The 23,007-nt window shown below is 42.4% G+C and overlaps 1 protein-coding gene and 1 non-coding gene across 3 annotated transcripts in view; one reads left to right on the forward strand and one right to left on the reverse strand.

The window, feature by feature from the left end:
• Positions 1-7,944: 7,944 nt before the first annotated feature.
• The window catches only part of LOC144484679 (interleukin-1 receptor-associated kinase-like 2), a 74,912-nt gene continuing 59,849 nt past the window's right edge, over positions 7,945-23,007 (reverse strand). The window contains exons 10-14 of one of the 2 annotated variants that reach the window (XM_078203139.1): positions 21,035-21,097; positions 20,290-20,481; positions 13,968-14,805; positions 12,738-12,863; positions 7,945-9,401 (exon numbers count right to left, since the gene is read on the reverse strand). In XM_078203139.1, coding sequence (XP_078059265.1) covers positions 9,397-9,401; positions 12,738-12,863; positions 13,968-14,805; positions 20,290-20,481; positions 21,035-21,097 — 1,224 coding nt within the window. In that variant the 3' untranslated portion in view covers positions 7,945-9,396. The remainder of the gene's footprint in view (positions 9,402-12,737; positions 12,864-13,967; positions 14,806-20,289; positions 20,482-21,034; positions 21,098-23,007) is intronic. The other variant, XM_078203140.1, reaches the window with a different exon arrangement.
• On the forward strand, positions 17,423-17,611 carry LOC144492014 (U2 spliceosomal RNA). The gene has a single exon (XR_013497565.1). It is a non-coding gene; the product is annotated as a U2 spliceosomal RNA (small nuclear RNA).

A 23,007-nucleotide genomic window follows, 5' to 3' on the forward strand; every position in this document is an offset into this window, starting at 1 on the left:
CAAACAGTATTAGTGAGGTTGAGGATTGCATCAAGCAGAAATTTGGAGATGCATGCAGGAAGGGTACAGCAGTTATTATGGGTGACTTCAATCTGCATATTGACTGGGCTCCCCAAACTGGTAGCAATGCGATGAAAGAGGATATTCTGGAATGTATAAGGGATGATTTTCTCGATCAAAATGTTGAGGAACCAACTAGATAGCAAGCCATCCTAGACTGCGTATTGTGTAATGAGAGAGGTTTAATTAGCAACCTTGCGAGATCCTTTGGGGAAGAGTGACCATAATATGTAGAATTCTTAATTAAGATGGAGAGTGACATAGTTAAGTCTGAGACTAGCGTCCTGAACTTAAGGAAAGCTAACTTTGATGGTATGAAATGTGCATTGGCTAGGATAAGCTAGCAAAGGATACTTAAGTGGTTGATAGTGGATAGGTAATGGTAGACATTTAAAAAACACATGGATGAACTTTGACAACTCTATGTCCCTGTCTAGTGTAAGAGTAAAACGGGGAAGGTGCCTCAACCATGGCTAACAAGGGAAATCAGGGATAGTGTTAAAGCCAAAGAATAGGCATATAAATTGGCCAGAAAAAGCAGTAAACCTGAGGATTGGGAGAAATTTAAAATTCAGCAGAGGAGGAAAAAGGTTTAATTCGGAAGGGGAAAATAGAATACGAGTGTAAGCTTGCAGGAAACATAAAAACTGACTGCAAAATCTTCGATAGATATGTGAAGAGAAAAAGACTGGTAAAGACAAATGTGAATTCATAATGGACAACAAAGAGATGGTAGACCAGCTGAACAAATACTTTGGATATGTCTTCACTAAGGAGGACACAAATAATCTTCCAGAAATACAAGGGGACGGAGGGTCCAGCATGAAGGAGGAACTGAAAGAAATCCTTATTAGTCAGGAAATTGTATTGGGGAATTTGCTCAGATTGAAACCCGATAAGTCCCCAGGGCCTGATTTCTGCATCCCAGAGTACTTAAGGAAGTGGCCCTAGAAATACTGGATGCATTGGTGATCATTTTCTATAGACTCTGGAAGAGTTCCAATGGATGGAGGGTAGCTTTGCAACCCCACTTTTTAAAAAAGGAGGGAGGGAGAAAACAGGGAATTATAGACCGGTTAGCCTGACATCAATGGTGGGGAAAATGCTGGAGTCATTTATTAAAGATGTAATAACTGAGCATTTGGAAAGTGGTGACAGGATTGGTCGAAGTCAGCACAGATTCACTAAAGGAAAATCGTGCTTGACAAATCTGGAATTTTTTGAGGATGTGACCAGTCGAGTGGACTGGTGAATCAGTGAATGTTGTGTATCTGGACTTTCAAAAGGCTTTTGTCAAGTCCCACACAAGAGATTAGTGAGCAAAATCAAAGCTCATGGTATTGGGGGTAATGTAATGACATGGATAGAGAACTGGTTGGCAGACAGGAAGCAGAGAGTGGGAATAAAGGGGTCCTTTTCAGAGTGTCAGGTAGTGACTAGTGGGGACCCCAGCTGTTCACAATATATATTAATGATTTGGATGATGAAATGAATGCAATATCTCCAAATTTTCAGATGACACTAAGCTAAGTGGCAGTGTGTGCTGTGAGAAGGATGCTAAGAGGCTGCAGAGTGACTTGAACAGGCCGATTGAGCGGGCAAATACTTGGCAAATGCAATATAATGTGGATAAATGTGAGGTTATCCACTTTGGTGGCAAAAACAGGAAGGAAGATTATTATTTGAATGGTGGCAGTTTGGGAAAAGGGAAAGTGCAACGTGACTGGGTGTCATGGTGGAACAGTTGCTGAAGGTTGGCATACAGATACAGCAGGCAGTGAGGAAAGCTAATGGCATGCTGACCTTCATAGCAAGAGAATTTGAGTATAGCAGTAGTGATGTCTTGCTGCAGGGACTTGATGTGGCCACATCTTGAGTATTGTGTGCAGTTTTGGTCTCCTAGTCTAAGGAAGGATATTCTTGCTATTGAAGGAGTCCAGCGAAGGCTCACCAGACTGATTGCTGGAATGGCAGGACTGACATATGAAGAGAGACTGGATCGACTGGGCTTGTACTCACTGGAATTTAGTAGAATGAGAGGGGATCTCATAGAAACATATAAAATCCTGATTGGACTGGACTGGACAGGCCAGATGCGGGAGGAATGTTCCCGATGTTTGGGAAGTCCAGAACTAGGGGTTAGTCTAAGAATAAGGGGTAAGCCATTCAGGACTGAGATGAGGAAGAACTTCTTCACTTAGAGAGTTGTGAACCTGTGGAATTCTCGACCACAGTAAGCTGTTGGAGCCAATTCGTTAGACATATTCAAGAGGGAGCTGGATGTGGCCCTTGCAACTAAAAGGATCAAGGGGTATGGAGAGAAAGCGGGAGTGGGATACTGAAAGTGCATGTCATGAGTGGGATACTGAAAGTCATGATCATATTGAATGGTGGTGCAGGTTTGATGGGCTGAATGGCCTTCTCCTGCACCTATTATCTATGTTCCAATATGGTGCAAGATGGAGGACTTCTTGGAATCATTGATACTGATTCTTGGAGCGGTGCGACCTATATTGGCCGAATGGATTGCACCTTAACATGGCAGTGGCCAACATCCTTACGGGACAGTTTGCTAGTGCTTTTGGGAAGGGTCCAAATGAACTTGACAAGAACTAGGATGCAACATTAGCAAGGTAAACAAAAATGGTGTGCAAAGCACTGGGAGGTAGATTATGAAATACTAAGGCATTCGTTGGGGTGATGGGGCATCTGGAATTTACTGTGTAAGTTGGTGGTTGAGGCTGAAATGTTCAACTCATTTAAAAAGCACCTGGATCTGCATCAGAAGTGCTGTAACCTGCAAGACCAGATGCTGGAAATAGGATTAAAATGAGCTGCTAATTTCTTTTTTCTCAAGCTGGTGCAAGCATAATCGGCTGAACGGTCTCTTTATACAGTGTAACCTTTCTGTGGTTCTAGGTAGTTTAGCTGCATTTACAGGTAGACACAGTAAGAAGTCTCACAACACCAGGTTAAAGTCCAACAGGTTTATTTGGTAGCAAAAGCCACAAGCTACCAAATAAACCTGTTGGACTTTAACCTGGTGTTGTGAGACTTCTTACTGTGTTTACCCCAGTCCAACACCAGCATCTCCACATCATGACTTTACAGGTAGACATCAGGGAAAATTATATTGTAGCGATAATGGAGACCAAGTTCAAAAAAGGACTGGATGGTACTAAATATTCCTGAATACAAGGTGAACAGGAAAGACTGTATTAATTAAAATATGACAATGCTGGAAAGAAAGGATGATCTTCTGTCAAGGACAGAATTGATTTGGTTAGAGCTAAGAAACAACGAGGTACTATTACACTAAGTGTACGCTATGGAACACCAACTGGCAGTGGAGGAATAAATTGCAAGGAATTACAGAGGTACAAACAGTAGAGTAGTTATAAATGAGAACTTCGATTATCCTAATATAGACCAGCATAGTAATAGTATAAAGGGCGGAGTTTCCGAATTGTGGTCAGAAGTTTCCACATCAGTATGTTTCCAGCCAAACAAGGAAGCATTATTGGATTTGGTTCTACAGGGTGAGGTGTATCAAGTGGCAGTAAGGGAAAATTTAGGGGATGGTGATCAGAGCACCATAAGGTTTAGGTTAGCAACGGAAAAGAATAAGTAACAATCCAAAGTAAAATTTATTATTTTGGGAAGGGCTAGTTTCAGTGGAGTAAGAACAGATCTAGTCCAAGTAAATTGGAATCAAAGATTAACAGGGAAAACTGTAGTGGAACACTGGGCTACCTTTAAAGATGAGATGGTTCAGGTATGGTTGAGGTACATTCCCACTAAGGGAAAGGGTAGGACAACAAAGCCAATGCTCCCTAAATGATGAAAAAGATAGAGGGTGAGACAAAGGGTGCGTACAACAGATGTCAGTTTGACAAAGACAAATGAGAAACAGGCTCAGTATAGAAAGGGGAAGTGAGAACAGCAATGAGAGAAGTACAAAAATGTATTTCAAGTATCAACAATACTAGCATAAAAATAAATCTACAAGTCTTCTTTAGGCTCATAAATGGTAAAAGGGCGGTCGTAGAGCTAAATGAAAATTTACTCATAGAGCATAAGTGTAGAACTAAATACAATACTTTGCAACTGTCTTGATTGAGAAAGAAGATGCTGCCAAGTGAAATAGGAAGTAGCTGAGGCACTTGCTTGGCTGAAAGGAGGTATTATATAGGCTGGCTGTACTAAAGTTCATAATCTCATCTGGTCCTGGTGACTTGAGGGTGGAAATTGCATACGCACCGGCCATCATTTTCCAATCCTCCTCACATGCAGGAGGTGGAATTTTAAGGTCCCATCCACTTGTCCTGCCAAAGTCAATGGAGTTTTGAACGACTGGCAGAAATTCTGGCCTGGAGCTGGAAAATTCCACCCAGGGTTGATGTCAGAGGATTGAAGAATTACACATGTAACTTGAACTTTTCGATGAAGTAACAGAGAATATGGATGAGGATAATGTGGTGTACAGGGACCTCCAAAAGGCATTGATAAAGTCTCACATATCAGTGCTGTGAGTAAAGTCAGAGCTCATAAAAGAGCAGTAGTAACATGAGTATGAAATTGGCTGAGTGACAGCAACAACGGAGATCGCTGATGCTTTTCAGACTGGAGGGTGGATTATAGTGTGGTTCCACAGGGTTCAGTACTACGTACATATCTTTGATATTTATATCACACTACTACCTCTCCAGTCCAGAAATGTGAAATCTGGAAACACCAGTTGCTGGGAAACATTTTAAGCAGATTCACCATGTGACCGTTCAGGTGCTGCAACAAATTGGGAAGGCTTGGGCTCACCTGATCTTCAGACAGATGGTGAAACATGGTGGGTGTTGATGGGGATGTGGTGACTGTGCAGCTTAGGAAAATGCAACGTGAAAAAATGCAGCGTGAAGTTACAAAGCAACTCAGATTTTCTCTCTCCGTTGTCTCTGTCTCTGTCTACTTTCCCATCTGTCTCTTTATCTCTCCATTTCACTCTCAATCTGGCTGGAACTTTCCAGCTGTTCACGCTGGTGGGATCATCTGGTCCTGCTGACTACACACTCCCATTGTTGGTGTGGAGTGGATTAAATGGGACATCCATTGACAGTGGCGGGATCCATAAGACCATAAGACATAGGAGCAGAATTAGGCCACTCAGCCCATCGAGTCTGCTCCGTCATTCAATTGTGGCTGATATTTTTCTCATCCCCATTCCCCTGCCTTTTCCTCATAACCCTTGATCCCCTTATTAATCTAGAACCTATCTATCTCTGTCTTAAAGACACTCAATGACCTGGCCTCCACAGCCTTCTGCAACAAAGAGTTCCACTGATTCACCACTCTCTGGCTGAAGAAATTCCTCCTCATCTCTGTTTTAAAGGATTGTCCCTTTAGCCTGAGGTTGTGCCCTCTGGTTCTAGCTTTTCCAACTAGTGGAAACATCCTCTCCATGTCCACTCTATCAGGCCTCGCAGTATCCTGTAAGTTTCAATAAGATCCCCCCTCATCCTTCTAAACTCCAACGAGTACAGACCCACAGTCCTCAACCGTTCCTCATATGACAAGCTCTTCATTCCAGGGATCATTCTTGTGAACCTCCTCTGGACCCTTTCCAAGGCCAGCACATCCTTCCTTAGATATGGGGCCCAAAACTGCTCACAATACTCCAAATGGGGTCTGATCAGAGCCTTATACAGCCTCAGAAGTACATCCCTGCTCTTGTATTCTAGCCCTCTTGACATGAATGCTAACATTACATTGCATTTGCCTTCCTAATTGCTGACTGAACCTGCACGTTAACCTTAAGAGAATCTTGAACAATGACTCCCAAGTCGCTTTGTGTTTCTGATTTCCTAAGCATTTTCCCATTTAGAAAATAGTCTATGACTCCATTCCTCCTTCCAAAGTGCATAACCTCACACTTTTCCACATTTTATTCCATCTGCCACTTCTTTGCCCACTCTCCTAACCTGTCCAAGTCCTTCTGCAGCAACCCCCCCCCCCCCCCCCCCCTGCTTCCTCTCCATATCTTTGCATCATAGATCCCAGCAAATGGCGGGACATCTCCTTCCACCAAGAAACATGCCGCAGGGAGGTCAGAGAATCTCACTTAGTGTCTCTCTCTCAATTTGTCAGTCTTTCTCACTGCCCCTCCCCACACTCCCCTCCCCCCTCCTTTTGCAGTGGTGTCTTTGAGCAGACCCTAGTATTCCCAGAGTATAGTTTGATTTTTTGTAAACCTTCATCAAGGCATCTGAGAAAAGTGCAGCAAAATGTTAAATATGTTATGCTTACAATATCGAAAATGGAAATCACAGAAGATAGAATATTTAGATAATAGAATTTTTATTACTGCTTTATGGTTTAACACTGTTTATGCTTCAGATAAATATTTATATCTATGGTGTTTTCTGGTTCACCGCATTCCAACGGCAATCTATCCAAAAAATTCCAAAATCCAGAAATGACTTGGTCTCAAGAAATCCAGGTTGGAGACATTATAGTGTAATAGCTTAAACTTTGATGTAGAAAGCATAATTTCAAAATTCGCAGATAAAACAAAATTTGGAAGTATTGTGAACTATGAGGATAGTGTTAAACTTCAAAAGAACATATGCTGGTGGACAGGTGGCAGATGAAATTTAATGCAAAGAAGTGTGAAATGATTAATTTTGTTTGGAAGAAATAGAAGAGGCAATATAAAATAGGGGATACAATTCAAGTGTACTGGAGCAGAGAACTTGGAGTATATGTGCAAAAGCAAGGAAGTTATCATTAAACCTGGATAAAACACCGTTTAGCTTCAACTAGCATTTTGCATCCAGTTCTATCCATCACATTTTTAGAAGGATGTGAAGGCAAAACAAAATTCACGATAATGCTTCCAGAGGTAAGGAACTTTGGTTGTGTGCATAGATTGGAGAAGCTGGGGCAGAAGAGGTTGAGAGGAGATTTGATAGACGTGTTTTAAATCATGAGGGGACTAGACAGGGTTGGTTGGGAGAAACTGTTCCTGCTGGTGGAAGGTTAGAGAACCAGAGGACACTCATTAAAAAGTTGTATGGCAAAAGGAACAAAGGTGGAAGAAAAAGTGTTGTAAAAAAAAAACCCATCTGGTTCACCTCTGCCTCTCTAGGGAAGGAAATCTGCTGCCACAGAATCCCTTTTGTGCAGAAGGCCGCTGTTTGGTCCATTGAGCCTGCACTGACAACAATCCCACCCAGACCCTATGCCTTTAACCCCATGTATTTACCCTGCTAGTCCCCCCTGACACTCAGGAGCAATTTAGCATGGCCAATCAACCTAACCCACACATTGTTGGAGCGTGGGAGGAAACCGGAGCACCCGGTGGAAACCCACACAGACACAGGGAGAATGTGTAAACTTCACCCAGATAGTGACCCGAGGCCGGAATTGAACCCCGGTCCCTGGCACTGTGAGGCAGCAGCGCTAACTACTGTGCCATCATGCCACCCTTAAAAATGTTTTTATGCAGCGAGTGGTCAGGATTTGCCGGAGGGAGGGGCAAATTCAACAGTGACTTTCAAAACAGAATTGGATGTTTAGCTGAAGAGAAGTTGCAGAACAACGGGGAAAGGTCAAAAGAATAGGGTTAACTGAATTGCTCTTGCAGCGAGCTAGCATGGATATGATGAGCTGAATGGCCTATTTCTGTGCTGTAACTATTCTATGATTCATTCTATGTTTCAAAGTGTGAGCTGATAACAGGGCATCTGGGACTTGGTGAATGATGGGACAAGTGGTCTATTTCCTTAACCAGTTAAATTTAATAGAGAATGAAACTGACGAATGATGGAAAAGGGAATAGATACACAGGGAAAGAAAAATTGGATTATAAGAAAAAAAGACACAAAAGAAAAGTGAGAAAACAATGACATTTTAATAAGATATAGGAACTATTTACTACCTTCCCTTTCAGTTGGTCCCTTTATGTGCTTGAGGTTGTGTTGCATTTCAAAAACATAAATGTTGGCATTCGAGAGGTGCTTGTTCCTCAAATACCAGCCCTGAAGTTATTTCTACAGTCAGTTTAATTACTCTTATAGCAAATACAGGATTTTCTTGAAACTTATGGAGATTGAAGGCAAATAAGTTTTTGCAAAGGTAACTGTGGACAGTGCAAATCATCTAGCAATTTGTGATGGATTGTAATTCATGGCATGTCTCTTTCTCAGATAAACTGATGACTCATCATTGCAGCATAGTTAACATCCCTGGGGAATTAGATTGCAGGAAATGGTAGGCATGCAAACCAGAAGCCTGAAACATTGTTTTAACTTTAGAGAATCAGTGGACATGTACAAAACAATAGGTTTTCTCTTACCATTAGAATGGAGGAGCTTTACATGTAAAGTAATGGATACACGGGAGTGAGGCAGCAAGGTGGCACAGTATTTAGCACTGGTGCCTCACAGCGCCAGGGATCCAGGTTCAATTCTGGCCTTGGGTGATTGAGTGGAGTTTGCATGTCCTCCTCATGTCTGCGTGAGTTTCCTCCAGGTGCTCCGGTTTCCATTAGGTTAGGTGGATTGGCTATGCTAAATTGCCCCTTGTCCCAAGATGTGTAAATTAGGGGGATTAGCAGGGTAAATACATGGGGTTATGGGGATAGGGCCTTGGTAGGATGCTCTGTTGGAGAGTCAGTGCAGACTCGATGGGCCGAATGGCTGCCTCTTGCACATGATTCTAACACAGTACCTGTCGTTTTTTTAATAAGGTAGGCTAGTGGTAACTGGTTTACAGTTTGATAATGGTCCCTCTAGTATATAATCTCATATCATGTTTGGTTTGAACAGGCTGAAGCACTGACTGTCATGGGTGTATCAGACACACAGCTTCCATTAAAATAAACGACTACCTCTGCATTGTAAATCTTCAGACATCAAGAATGAAGATGAGACCCCCTTTAATATTGTTAATAAATAAAAAGTAAGTTGTAGATTTGTTTTAATTTTAAGAACTTGGAAACCTCTTTGTCGTAATTGGGTCCCGAAAGATGAAGTCTCAGGAAAAGCGACACGTGTGCAATGATAGGACCATTGCCATCTCTTAAAATTATTATTTTTGCTCATTTTGTTCTTGCTCCTTAGCAAACTATTTGACTGCAGAGAAAATAATACTTTCCAAATGGTGGGCATAGTCCTTTAAATATGAAACCGCCCAAAGTATTTATAACAAATGAAGCAGATAAATGCATCCTTTGAGCACACATTGTAAATACAAAGTCTTTACTATCTGGCTTGTGTCCGTATATCTTCTTGTTTCCAACCAGTTTTAGTATTCAGTATTGCAGGGCCACTTCAGTATTGCTGTTCATTCTGTGAAAAGATAAGCAGGTTCGACTTTAAAAGTCCAAACTTCAAAACTTATTGATATCTTGTGGCATTACTCTCCAACAGTTATTTTCTTTTGAAGTAGGTCTTAGCAGCAATCATTTATAATCGGACTTTCCATTAAATTAAGTCACAGCTCTTGTTAAGTGCCTCACCAAAGCTCAGTTACATCCATGCTTTCAATTAGTTAAAAGCCGAGTTCGAACCTATATTTCTAAGCATTTACTATTACTTCAGTTTATTCAGTTAAACATTTAGTTACAACTTTTTCACTGTTAAAACTATTTAACCTTACTCAATGTCAGTTTTTAGCATGAAAGTGTAATAGTTGTTTTCTCTCTTAGTGAGGAATGTTATTCTGGGCTCAGATTGAGATGATATCAATTGGATAATACCAGTTGTAATGCTGCATTGGTAAAGTTAAGATAAAAGGCATGGGCTAGGTGTTTCTCTTCCTGTCATTGGAAGAGTTGGTGGTGAACATATTGCTGCCAATATTGGCTGCCTGGCAGCCATTTAAAGCTCCAACAAGAGTTAATTGGTCCTCATTCAGGAGGAGGTCCCATATAGAGGAAACATATGCAGGAGCCATAACGTACGGGGGTGGAGGACCAACCTTGCCTGTCCATCTGTGAAGTTTCAGAGAGGTCAGAGCAGCAAGAGCCCAGTGGGAAGGTCATCTGAAGAGTATTATGGCCACTCCCCACCTACAAACCTGCTGGTGGGGGAACATAAAATTCTGCCCAAGGTTTCATATTTCTTCCTTCCAATTTCTCTCCTTTCGTTTCCTCTCTGGAAAGTAACGATTCATGCCGGGTAAGTTGAAGCATGAGTTTGGCCAGTTACAACTGTTAGCTTTTCTCCTGATCGTTCACTGAGCATTCAGTGGAAGAACAGTAAATCTGGAGAAACGTAAGCAGACTTTTACGCAATTTCTGCGGAATTTCTATTCTTAGTGTGAATGGTTCAAGTAATTGAGCAGAGACGGACACCGTTTTGAGATCCGTTTCACAAACATCCTGTTCTGAGCCATGCATTAATGGGAGGTCTCAAGATTTCAGGAGATCCCTTGCTGGGGTATGTGAAAGCATATGTAATGGTCAAATCAAGATTGCCAATTGTATCTTCCAGCATCTGCTTACAGAAGCATTGGTGTAGGAGCAATTAGGACCAATAGTAAGCCACACGTATATCTCCTTCGAAGTCTTTTGAACTATCCTGAGTCCCCAGAAAGTGGGCTGTCATTTGTACGCTTTTGACTGTACTTGTTTTCTATTGCAATGCGGAGCCAGCTAAACTTAGCTATTACAGTAAATATATATTACTTTTACTGTTAATTTGTTTAGTAAGTCTGTTTGATAGTTAAAACCTAAAATAAAATCATTAAGTGTTATTTTTCTCCTCTTGAAAATGAGAAACAACTCATTGAGGCACTGAAATACATAGATCTCAAGGATTGTCATTTCAGACACATTATGAACTCTACCTGATAATCAGGCAATAAAGACACTCTCTCAAGAATACAGAAGAAGAGAACAAGGGAGGCTTATGGCAGACATCAAGGGCTGAAAATAGTAGAAGTCCTAGAGGAGTATAGAATGTGCAAGAGGGAACTTAAGGAAATTTGGAGAGCAAAAAGGGGACATGAAATGATACTGGCAGGTAAAATAAAAGGAAAATCCCAAGTTGTTTTAAAGTACATTAAGGGTAAAAGGATAACTAGGGAACGAGTAGGGCCCATTAAGGACCACAGTGGTAATTTGCATGTGGAGCCAGAGGACATGAGTCAAGATCGAAATGAATACTTTGTGTTGGTGTTCACTAGTGAGAGAAACAATGTGGGTGTAGAACTCAGGGAGAAGGACTGTGATACAATTAAAGAAATTAACATAGAGAGAAGGCTCGGAATGGTCGGACAGGCTTAAAAGTAGATAAATCTCCAGGCCGGGTGAAATGCATCCCAAGCTGTTGAATGCAGCAAGGGAGGAAATAGCAAGGGTTTTGGTAAGGGGAGGTCAGGTGTGCAGATGAGTGCAATACATTTGACATAGTCTACTTGAACCTCAGCAAGGCTTTTGTTAAGGTTGCACATGGGAGACTGATAGCGAAGGTAAGAGCCTGTGGGATCCAAGGAAATTTGGCAAATTGCATCCAGAATTTGCTGAGTGGCAAGAAGCAGAGGGTGATGGTTGAGGGGTATTTTCCTGATTGGAAAACTGTGTCCAGTGGGGTCCCTTAGTGTTGGGACCCTTACTGGTCGTGGTTTATATAAATGATTTAGACTTGAGCGTAGGAGGGTTGATCAGCAAGCTTGAATATGATGTGAACATTGGTGGGGTGGTAAATAGTGAGGAGGATAGCCTTAGATTACAGGAGCATATAGATGGGCTGGTCAGTGGCAAATGGAATTTAATCCGGATAAGTGTGAGGTGATGCACTTGGGCAGGACAAACAAGGCAAGGGAATACCTGATGGAACAGCCGGACCCTGGGAAGCACCAAGGATCAGAGGGACCTTGATGTGAATGTACACTGGTCCCTTAAGGTAGCAGGACAGGTGGATAAAGTGGTTAAGAAGGCATATGGTATACTTGCCTTTATTAGCTGAGGCAGAGAGCTTAACAGCAGGGAGGTTGTGCTGGAACTACAGAAAACGTTGGTTAGGCCACAGCTAGAGTACAGTGTGCAGTTCTGGAATCCACATTATATGAGGGATGTGATAGCATTGGAAAGGATACAGAGGAGATTTACCAGGATGTAGCCTGGGCTGGAGAGTTTTTAGTTATGAAGAGAGATTGGATAGACTGGGGTTGTTTTCCTTGGAGCAGAGGAGACTGAGGGGGGACAAGATTGAGATGTATAAAATTGAGGGGCAGAGATAGACAGAAGAAACTTTTCTCCTTGGTGAAGGGATCAATGACTAGTAGGCACAGATTTAAGGTAAGGGGCAGGAGGTTTAGAGGGGATGTGAGGAAAAATGCTTTTACCCAGAGGGTGGGAATTTGGAACTCACTGCCTGAAAGGATGGTGGAGGAGGATCCTTATAACATTTAAAAAGTATTTAAGTATGCACCTGTGATGCCAAGGCATACAAGGCTATGGGCCAAGTGCTGGAAAATGGGATTAGAATAGTTAGGTGGTTTGACTTTGACCGGTGCAGACACAATGGGCTGAAGGGCCTTTTTCTGCGCTGCATACCTCTATAACTCTATAGGGATATAGGACTTACTTCTTGAAATACAAGTCAAAAGTATCTAGAATAAAAATAGCAAAACACAAAAATGTGTCAACATAATATCAAAGAGGCCGTCAGTGTACATACCTTCAGGTAAAGAGGGGGCTGAGAGAAGCTCGGCGCTATCAATTTGGTCATCTTCATACAAAAGGATCTTAGCTAGTAGTTTCTTTTTGTGAGGGTTTATCTTGATATTTGAGGATGACAAAATTTCTGTTGCAAACCAAATAGAAAATTAAGTACTGCAACTGAACCACTTGGGGTGATTAATATGAAATAATTCACCATTTCTGCTCCCGAGCCTGAATTAAAGATTTGTGTATCCCTATGCCTTGCCTTCAAGTACAGATGAAAGCAACAAGTTGTGGAAATTATTCACTTAGTGATTTTAAAAAAGTGTTCATCTGAGTGACTTGTTAGCCTAAAGGAATTAAATATCTTTTTTTAGTTTGGATACTTTTATCAACATCAAACACTTCCAGACCAGATATAATAGGTTAGGTACAAAGTGACGATACTTCTATTCCACTTGTTGAGCAGTCTTAGCTTTCCTTTACATTGCTAATGCATTAGTTTCTGAGCTAATATGTAGATTAGATCTAGTGCAAAATATCTGCCACACAGGTCAACTTCAAAGAAGGGCCTATGAGTGGTAGTGATTAAAAGCATCCATAAAAATTATTGCAGCTGTTTGAGACGCTCCAAAACTCAGTTCATCTAGAATCCTCACTGCCAACTGATAGAGGTGATCTGATTTTCAGCTGGCTGGCTGGTATTGCGGTCCCAGGAGTAACAGAGTAGCACATGCCATTCTACTGCACCACCCAGTCTAGCACATCATTTCCATTTCCAATACTTTCATTGTGTTTCCCAGATTGTGACAGCTTCCTTCTGCTGGACTCAGTTTGCAAGCATGTCTAGTTCTTAATGCCAGCAGGGAAATACTTTGACTAATGCTGTGTCTGTTTAAACAGCACGTGCTGATTAAATCTTATCACAGGTGACAGGGCATAATTTGGGTGCAACCTTATCACAATGTATATCTTTACTGGCTTTAGCCAGATTATCTTCTGATTGATACAGAATAATGCGACATACATAGGATAGGGCTGAAGTGAGCTGTGTTGATCCCCAACCCTCATCATGGTTAAACATCACACCAATAGCTATTGCTTTGGCTTACTTAGATGATATACTGGAAGGCCACTGCCATTCACAGAACTGTGTCCCATTGCAAGACCTTTAGAAGGAGAAAAGTAGGAGGGAAAGAAAGTGAAAATATGTAAAAATGTTTGATTTTATAATGTTGGACACTACCTGGACTCTTGCTTTCAGGCAATCCTAGTCGACATCCTGCAGATGATGTTGGATGCTCAAAAGCACATGTTGCTCCACCACATGGCTCATTGATGTGCAAATTTTGGCAAGAAGCGCATCTTGAAGGGGGCTTTGAGTTTTCAGATTCTGAGTTGGTAATCAGCCTGTCTTGCATAAGAGAATCACCAGGGTTATAACAGCAGAGCTTTCTGGCAGTGTCTGTGTTGCTGGCTTCTTTATGGTTATTAGAATTAACCTTTCTATCTTTTGAGTCTGGATGAAATTCCCAAGCACCGTTTGGTGCAGCATCAGAGTAATCAAGTGGAATACAAAGCTTATCTGAGACATGGCTTCTTGTTGAAGACAATTCTTGAACAAAGCTACTACTCGTCTCCACAGGTTCCTGGCTGGCTTTACAATTGTCTGTATTGTTACATTTCGAATTGTCTTCAATTCCCTCGGAGAATGAGCTGGAGTCACCGCAAACACACTTGGATTTAATACTGAACATTTCACAAGAGAATTGGCCGAGAGACACAGGCACAGGGTAATCATCAAAATTCTCCGACTCATCTGATTCACATGGTATTTTCAGCAACTTTGCATCTGGCAGTTGTGGGGAGCTTTCTGGCAAGCCTATGAAAATGCTTGAACTCTGGGATTGTAAAGACTTTATGCAGTATTTGGGAACCAGATAAGAATAAAGGATCTCTGTATTTTCCTGTGGACATAAAGCCAATTGATTTAACTTGCATGAAACGTCTTCCACCTCTTCAGGAGGGTTATACAGATCGTGACCGTTTACCTCATGCTCAAGACTCTGCAGCATTGAATAAACCTGTAAAGCACACATAATACATGTTAAATAACCACAGTGAAACATTGCACTCATGAAAGTGAGGGACGTCAGTGCAGGGGAACAAAATATCTTTTTTGTTGCATCGATCACTGGCAAAATAATGTCCAATCTACCTGTCGCTAATCTATACTTGGCAAAATGCCACGACTGTGTGAATTTTTCTCTTTCCTACGCCAGCCATTAATCCAATCTGAGATCACCTTTGCCTTGCTAGAACTCAGTGGGGTTTAAACAAAAATCAACATTTTATTATAAAAGAGTATTGTTCAAAGCTATTTTGGCAACCGATACCATTTGAGACAATACAGGTTTCTTCCCGCCAGGGTTGTGTGCATGCTTTGAAACTCCAGACTCATTTACAGATTGCCAAATTTGAAAATTTGCCACGAACCAGTTCAATAGGGCACCATTTTAAAGCTTAAGAAACAACATTCTGTTTCAAAATTATTTCTTTATCTCAAAGAGTGAGATCTCAGACTGTATTTTAAGTTTATAATATACTGGGGTGGGGTGGACGTGGGGGTTCTGGCTGTGCACAGGAAAGCTGGAAGGAAGTGCAGCTCTATGTCGGTGGTATTTTAACCTCGCTACTGTAAGACCATATCTGTGCTAGGTTTCTCAACCAACCAATGTGAGCGGTTATGATGTTGACCCACATGGAAGTGAGTTCAACTCCTGTATTTACTGGCATACTGCAAACATGCAATTTGATGTAATTTGAAATTGTGGGAGCCTACTGAGCCTATTAGGAATCTGGTGCCGTGGTAATGTCCTGGACACGTAATTCTGAGGCCCAGGTTCAAACCTCACCACAGCAACTTGTGGAATTAAAATTCAACATCAACAGCAAGCATGGGAGAGAAACAGCCTGTGACTGTACAAGCAGTTCTTCACACATTCTGTCACTTCCACGTACAGGGACGACTTTATTCTCATTGGTCAAATTTGGATAAATCATCAAAATATTCAAGAAGGCAGTTAGCAGAGTAGGCAGTTATCCCAGCATTCTGAGTGTGTGGAACTTGCCATTGTCAATGAGATGAGAGTATGGTGGGACTCATTGAGCAAACTAGTTGGCTGGGAAGGAATAAAACGGTGAAATTGCCAAGGCTGTGGACAGGCTCAGTGGAAGGCTTGTTCTCACAGGATTGTTCTTTGAGCTTTCCTTCAAATTTACACACCTTCATCTCAATTTCTTTGTTGTCAGCCTGTACGGCACAAACTCCAACACAGCGAGAGTGCATCACCAAAGTAAGGCAGAAATTGAGCTTGTGGAAACAATGCTCCCTCTCTATCACCAGAAAAAACCTGGTCATCCGGTGTGAGGTACTGTCTGTTTTATTGTATGTAACACAGGTCTGGCCAATTCCCAAATCCTGTGCAGCAGCAGTCTCCTGGGCTATTTTCAAATTTATCTAGAGATCTAAAATGGATCGTGTCCGGAGGGAAACGATGCATAAATCTCTGAAGAATGGAGGAAAAAATGTTCCCAACGCCACCCTCATCCTGATGATCACCTTTGTGTGCGGCTGCATCAAGCTGTGTGTAGATCCTCGGTACACAAACACCAAATGCCACTACTTACTGAGGTTCTACTTGGCCCAAGCGTTGCGGAGGATGGTTCTGGCCACACGGCCGCAGAACGCTCCAAGTAGTTGAACCGTTCCGCAGCACCTGCCCTTCGTGAAGAAATTCTTCCAGAAACACACCTTCAACCACATGGTGATCAAGCAGTGGTCAGCACGTAATGTCCTCGAGGCGCTGAAGGAAAAGGAGATGGTGAATCCTGTCGGATGGTTCCTGAGCAGACTGCCAGTGTCATCTGGCAGAATGCTTCATCACCAGAACTTTCAAAGAAGCACCAAGACCTGGCTTGGCTGGGGGTGAGAAGGGCACTTCCAGTCAGATCCTTCATGCACGCTCGAGGTCTCAGCACCAGCGCACGCTGCCCTTGAAGCGGCTGCGGGGGCGATGAGACGGTTGCACACCTCCTTGTGGAACGTCCCTTTGCAAAGAAGGTCTAGAGCGGGATACAGTGGTATTTGTCGAGGTTCATCCTGAGCAGCTCTGTGACACAGGACTCTGTGCTTTACGGGCTGTTTCCAGGGATGCACACCGAGACAAATATCAACTGCTGCTGGAGGGTCATCAACTCGGTGAAGGATACTCTTTGGTCCGCCCAAAACTTGCTGATCTTCCAGTGCAAAGATTTGTCCTCGACCGAGTGTTGCAGACTGGCACATTCCAAGGTCCAGGACTACATGCTGAGGGGTGCACTCAAGCTTGGGGCAGCCGCCACAAAAGCACAATGGGAAAAGGCCACTGTTTAAAGCCTTTCAACCAAGGCAGACCGAGGGGCCAGTAACTAAAAAAACCCTCGGACTGTGTAACTGTGTGCAACTCTGTAAACTGTGCAACTCTCTACAGCACACAGTGAAATGTGATGAATGTGTATAGTTTGCTGAAAAACTGAATTGTAATGTTTTGGGACTGAGCACTAAAATATTGAAGTTAAGGAAATTGTAAATATGTTGGTTCTTAATGGTTTATTTCATAGTATTTATGAATAAAGTATATTTTTGAAATTAAAAAAAAAATGACTTCTCGGCCTTCTGGCTAAGATCAAGTGTAGTTTAGCTGTCCTGCACTTGGTTGAAGTCATGAGGTTACACTGAGGCTTCATTTCAAGTAATTTTTTAAAGTAGCAATTAGGCCTTTTGGCTAAGATGCAAATGAGATCAAGCCTTGGAGGTGCAATTCCTGCTCCAATCAGCTTGGATCATGTAGATCAAGCCCAAGGCAGGAAGTGGTGAGCCTGTCTTGTCAACTTAGATCTGGAATGTCTCAGTTGTTGAGACTTTGAATTGGACTTTGCTTGGATTGAATTGGATATAAACAAAAAAAATAGCAATAACCTATACAGCAGTAGCATGGACCTCTGATACAACTCAGATTTAGAGTGCCTTTAATATATTAAAATGTACTAAGATATTTCACAGGAGGATTAGAAAACAAAACTTGAGACCAAGGGCAGTATGGGTGGCACAGTGGTTAGCACTGCTGTCTTACAGCACCAGGGACTAGGGTTCAATTCCGGCATTGGGGACTGTCTATGTGGAGTTGCATGTTCTCCCCGTGATTGTGGGTTTCCGGTTTCCTCCCACACTCCAAAGATGTGTGGGTTAAGTTGATTGGCTGTGCTAAATTGACCCATAGGGCAGGATTTTCCGGCCACGTTTGCCCCAAGGCTGGAGATTCCCGCCCAAGATCAGTGGACCTTTGGATGGTCCGCCTCCGTCCACTACGATTCCTATGGCGGGCAGGATGGGAAAATTCTGCAATTAGTGTCAGGGGGATTAGCAGGGTAACAGGGATAGGGCTTGGATGGGATTGTTGTGCAGGCTCAAAGTGTAGAATGGCCTCCTTCTGCACTGCAGGGATTCTATGATTCTAAGCCACACAAGGAGATATTATGTCATATTATGTTTGGTCAAAAAAGTAGGTCTTAAAAAATGTCTTGAAGGCAGAAAGTGAGGTAAAGAGGCAGAGAGGTAATGAAAAGGAATTCCTGTGCTTAATTTCTAGCTAACTGAAGGCATGGCCACTAATTTCTGTGGCTGCCTACAGAGTTTGGGACAAAAGCAGCAACAAAAGCTGGAGACTGGACCGCTCTGAATTCACTGAAGTTGGAATTTCCCAGAACTATACTCACTGCTGCTGAGTGGATGCTGTATCCCAGGATGGACAACAAGCTCAGAGCAGTAGCAGCTTCACCTTTTCCCGGCTGCAGAGGCGACAGTCAGTAGCCGCATAAGCGGTTTAAGAAAATTTGGAATTTTTTCCAGAGTTAAGAAAAAAAAATCTGTCATCTTGGCTTTCAGCTTCTTTCCTCCAAGGTACACTGAAACAATTGCAAACTCTTGTGAAGGCCTTGGTGTACTTTATGGTGATCATAAATTCTAGTAAGAAGGGCCTGAGAACATGGCGAATCAATTTCAGCAACATTTCATACAATCTACTTAAATCATTATGTGGAACCGCATCACTCAATTTTGCAGAGTTCCTGTTTCATTTTTCCATTCTTCTCCGTGGACAGAGCACACTGTTAGATGATAAATTCCACACGATCGTTTTCTCCCTCCAGCTACAAATAATTGTGACTGGCAATAGATCCAGTCACTCTGTTACTGCTAATCAAAGATGATCATTGTACACTATTAATAACCCGACTCTTTGCACTTTCTATGTTTGAAGGGACAGTATTGGTGAGGTATTTCAGTCCAAAGTTGGATGTGGAAATTGTCATTAGTCACTTACAGCTGAAGAAAATCAAGGATTTGCCCTGTAAAGGTTGGAGCTAGGCTTCTGAAGCAGCAAATCATTTCATTTAGTTGCTTCTCAGAATGCGAGTTGATGGGTTGTTTCATCACAATACTGATCTGTATCTGTAATCTTTCCTGCAGTGTTCGGAGCACTAGCACTTCACTGTTCAGTGCTATGACAATGCACAGTGTGCGGCACAGACCCAATGTGGCACCAGGATCAGGGCAGGTTTCCTGGTACATGAAGCAAAAAATTGGAATTAAGTTGGGCTGCTCCTCTAATTAGTCATGGGACAGCAAGGCCTGCTGTACTTGTACTCTTCCATGGGAAGACAAAAATCGAAAAGTAAATCATGGGCTGCAGAAATCCCTTTGATTATCTTCTTATTTAGTCTATGGTTCAGACATTTTTGAATGATTTCACTAAAAAGACCCAATGCATTGCAGAAACTGCATTCCCAAGAACGCAGAAATTACACTTCCCTCAACTGTCGCTTCAGGAAGCATGGTGTTCAAAACAGGTTTACAAAGAGGTACTGTGTAGTGTGTGTTTGTGCTACACAGCCTTGCCAGTGTCAGCACCATGTAGAAATGTGCTTGTGGCCAAGATTTGAACAGTGACAAAGTATTTCTCTGAAAAGTCAGTGGGAAACCTGGCATCCATAATAACCATGAGGCTGTTTGCCACCTCCCGATGCTCAACTATCACAGGCTCTGATCTGGTCAGTTTCTTCAAAGCTAAGTTGGTTAGTTTTTTCACCATTGATTTGTCCAAGTGTTTAATGTTGTCCTTATTATCAATGTCATAAACTATAGTAAGGCTGAGCATTGTTTTGCCAGCAATCCGTTTTTCCTAATACACCTTTGACAGAACGCAAGTACAATTTTATAATTGATGCTTTCTAGTTTTCATAGTGACTGAAATAATTTTATTTGAACAAAATCATCTTCATCAGAAAGCAAGTTCATAACCATGCTCTAAGTATTCCATTTAGTTAGTTACTGTTTCCATCCACAATGTCTCGTCCCTTAATAATTTTCTACATCTCTTTCAAACTATTCCATAATTTCTTCTGTTCCAATAAAAACAGCCCAAATCTATTCGGGTCTTTCTTCATATTGATCAAAATATTTTATTTACCCGTTTCATTTCTGGCCTCTTCTTTTTGATGCACTGACAGGTGATAACAGCAAATTTAACTGCAAAACGTAAAGGAAGAGAGGCACCCTTGGTATCCAAATATGTCTGACAAATGTTGTTTGCTGCTTTCTCTAGATCTGCAGCAGTTTTTGTTTGCTTTGCTGCTTCAAGCTCTCCCAGCAGAAGATCTTTCTGTTCAGCACAAAAATGATAACATGTAATATTACATCAATGGAATTGTAAACATTCACAAATATTTTAAGTCTTTTGGGCTTATTAAAGGTAAAAGGTGTTAGGACTGAGAAGTAGCACAATCACCTTTAGTGTTAAGGTCAAACAGTTTAGGTCACTTCGAGAGCCAAGATGCCCCCTACAAGCCACAGTGTCAATAAAGACTCCCAAGTCATATACAGTTGAGCATCTTCTTTAATGGGCTAATCACACTGGAGTATATGTGTATATGCAAACAGAAATCTTCATGAATGAATGCAGAGAAGACACCACCGCAAGATTATAATGTTGTTGGAAGGCAGAGAAAGAGGCAGAGTCAGAAAAGAGGAATTAAGGGGAAATGTCCAAAACCTTCTCAGGGGAGGCTGGCAAATATAAAAGGGGCAACTAATAAAAAGCCATTGAAGTAGATTATTAGTGAATTTGTGCCCTCTGTGTATCTCATTATCTCGAAGAGGGGGATCCAGTTAATGCAAAGTACACTGTGAAGCATTTATTGAATGCGTCTTCTTACCAGAAATGCTGGTTGCCTGCTCTCATCCACTGCTTTGATACCAGTCAGAATTTCAGCAAGGACCTGCAATAAGATGCCAATGACACTTGAAAGCTTTACCCTTAAATCTATACCTGCTTATAAGAACTACAGATGAATGCAATAAGCATTCCAATACAAATACTACACATTGCGTCTTGAATATACTCTATAAAGTATGAATGAGGGGACAGATGATCTTTCACCACAGCACATTGAGAGTATTGACCCACTATCCTACCAACTGCTTGCATACTATCTGGTGCCAATGAATCCTGCATATAATGACTTCCTAATTTCAGCCAGGACCTTGGGGAGAATTGAACGACAAACTAGCTATTTCTATTTAGAACCTGAGGGAGAGGGAAATCTGCTGGAACATAATTCAGTTCTGAATTTTATTATCTTTCTGATAAGATTAGAGTAAAATCAGGCACTTCTGTTTATTCAGGAGTATGAAGGAAGGTTTATGAAGGAATACTTTCACACCTTACTGTCAACCTGATATTTTATGTCATTACTTTCCTGTTATTTAAAAAAATAATTGCCAATGTTTTACATCATGCTATAGTGGGTTTCACAGTGCAGCATTTTTCAAAGCATATTTATATTTAGCTAGCTATCACATCACGATTTTCAATCATCAGCACAGAAACACACCAAATATTAGGTAGTGATATAAAGATGTGGTTAACATGTTAGTGTGGATAGAAGATTGGCTGGCTAAGAGGAAGCACAGAGTAGGCATGCATGGGTCTTTTTTGGGTTAGCAAAATGTAACAAGTGGTGTGCCACAGGGGTCAGTGCTAGGACCTCAGCTGTTTACAATTTATGTAAATAACTTGGATGAAGGGATAGTTGCCAAATTTGCTGATGACACAAAAATAGGTAGGAAAGTAAGTTGTGAACGGGACATAAGGAGGCTACAAAAAAGATAGGTTAATCCAGTGTGCAAATTTGATCTGGCAATTTGAGAATAATGTGGGAAAATGAAAAATTGTCCATTTTGACAGGAAAAATAAAAGAAAAACATATTGGCTCGATTTTACCATTGCGTTGCACCTGTTTTCGGGCTCAAAAACGTGGTAAAGTCGGGTGTGAGGCCATTAACATGATCCGTGCCCCCGTCCTCGCAGGTGGCCACGTTACCGACGCCCGGGAATGGCCACGATCCGATTTGGGCCCGAGACGGGCGCAACGGTGATTTAAATGCATTTAAATTGAATTAATAAATTGCCCGCCCAACTTTATCAGCACTTACCCCTTTACCACCGCGTTCGCCAATCCGGATTCGCGTCAAAATGGACCTGCTGAATAAAATTCTGTTTTGGGTGCTCCAGCTGCTGAAGAGGTGAGTTCAGAGCTTCCAATGGCTCTCTGACTCAGGTCAGTGGTGGGGGAGGGGAGGGTGGCAGGCCAGATCATTCTCTGGTGGGAGGGGCTGAGGGAGGAGGGAGGCCCGATCGTTGTCTGGTTGTGGGGGGAGGAGGGCAGATCGTTGTCTGATTGGGGGTGGGGGGGGGGGAAGGAGTAGGCGGGTCAAATGTACCTCTGGGCGGGGGGGGGGGGAAGAGAAAAGAGTGAGGCCAGATTATTCTCTGGGGCGGGCGGGCGGGCGGGGGGGGGGGGGGGGGGGGGAGAGTGAGGCCAGATTATTCTCTGGGGCGGGGGGTGGGGAGGCCAGATGGATCTCTGGTGGGGGGGACAGGGGGGTCTGTGGCCACTCTTCGGGCAATCGGTGGGGGGAGGGGGGGGAAGGGGCAGGGGGGGGAGGTAGATAAGGAGAACAATGGTGTCTGTGGGGGAAATCGCTCCCGCTTTTCGCTCCTGAGCCGCTTTCTCCACTTTCTGCAGCCTGGGAGCGATCCGACACGGGCGCACTTTTTCAAATATTTTTCTAACTGCGCAGTTCAGAGCTTCGATCGTTTTGGGAGCGCTAAACCCTGCCCACTGCG

The sequence above is a fragment of the Mustelus asterias genome, chromosome 3 (assembly GCF_964213995.1).
Source record: "Mustelus asterias chromosome 3, sMusAst1.hap1.1, whole genome shotgun sequence".
Classification (NCBI taxonomy): Eukaryota; Metazoa; Chordata; class Chondrichthyes; order Carcharhiniformes; family Triakidae; genus Mustelus; species Mustelus asterias.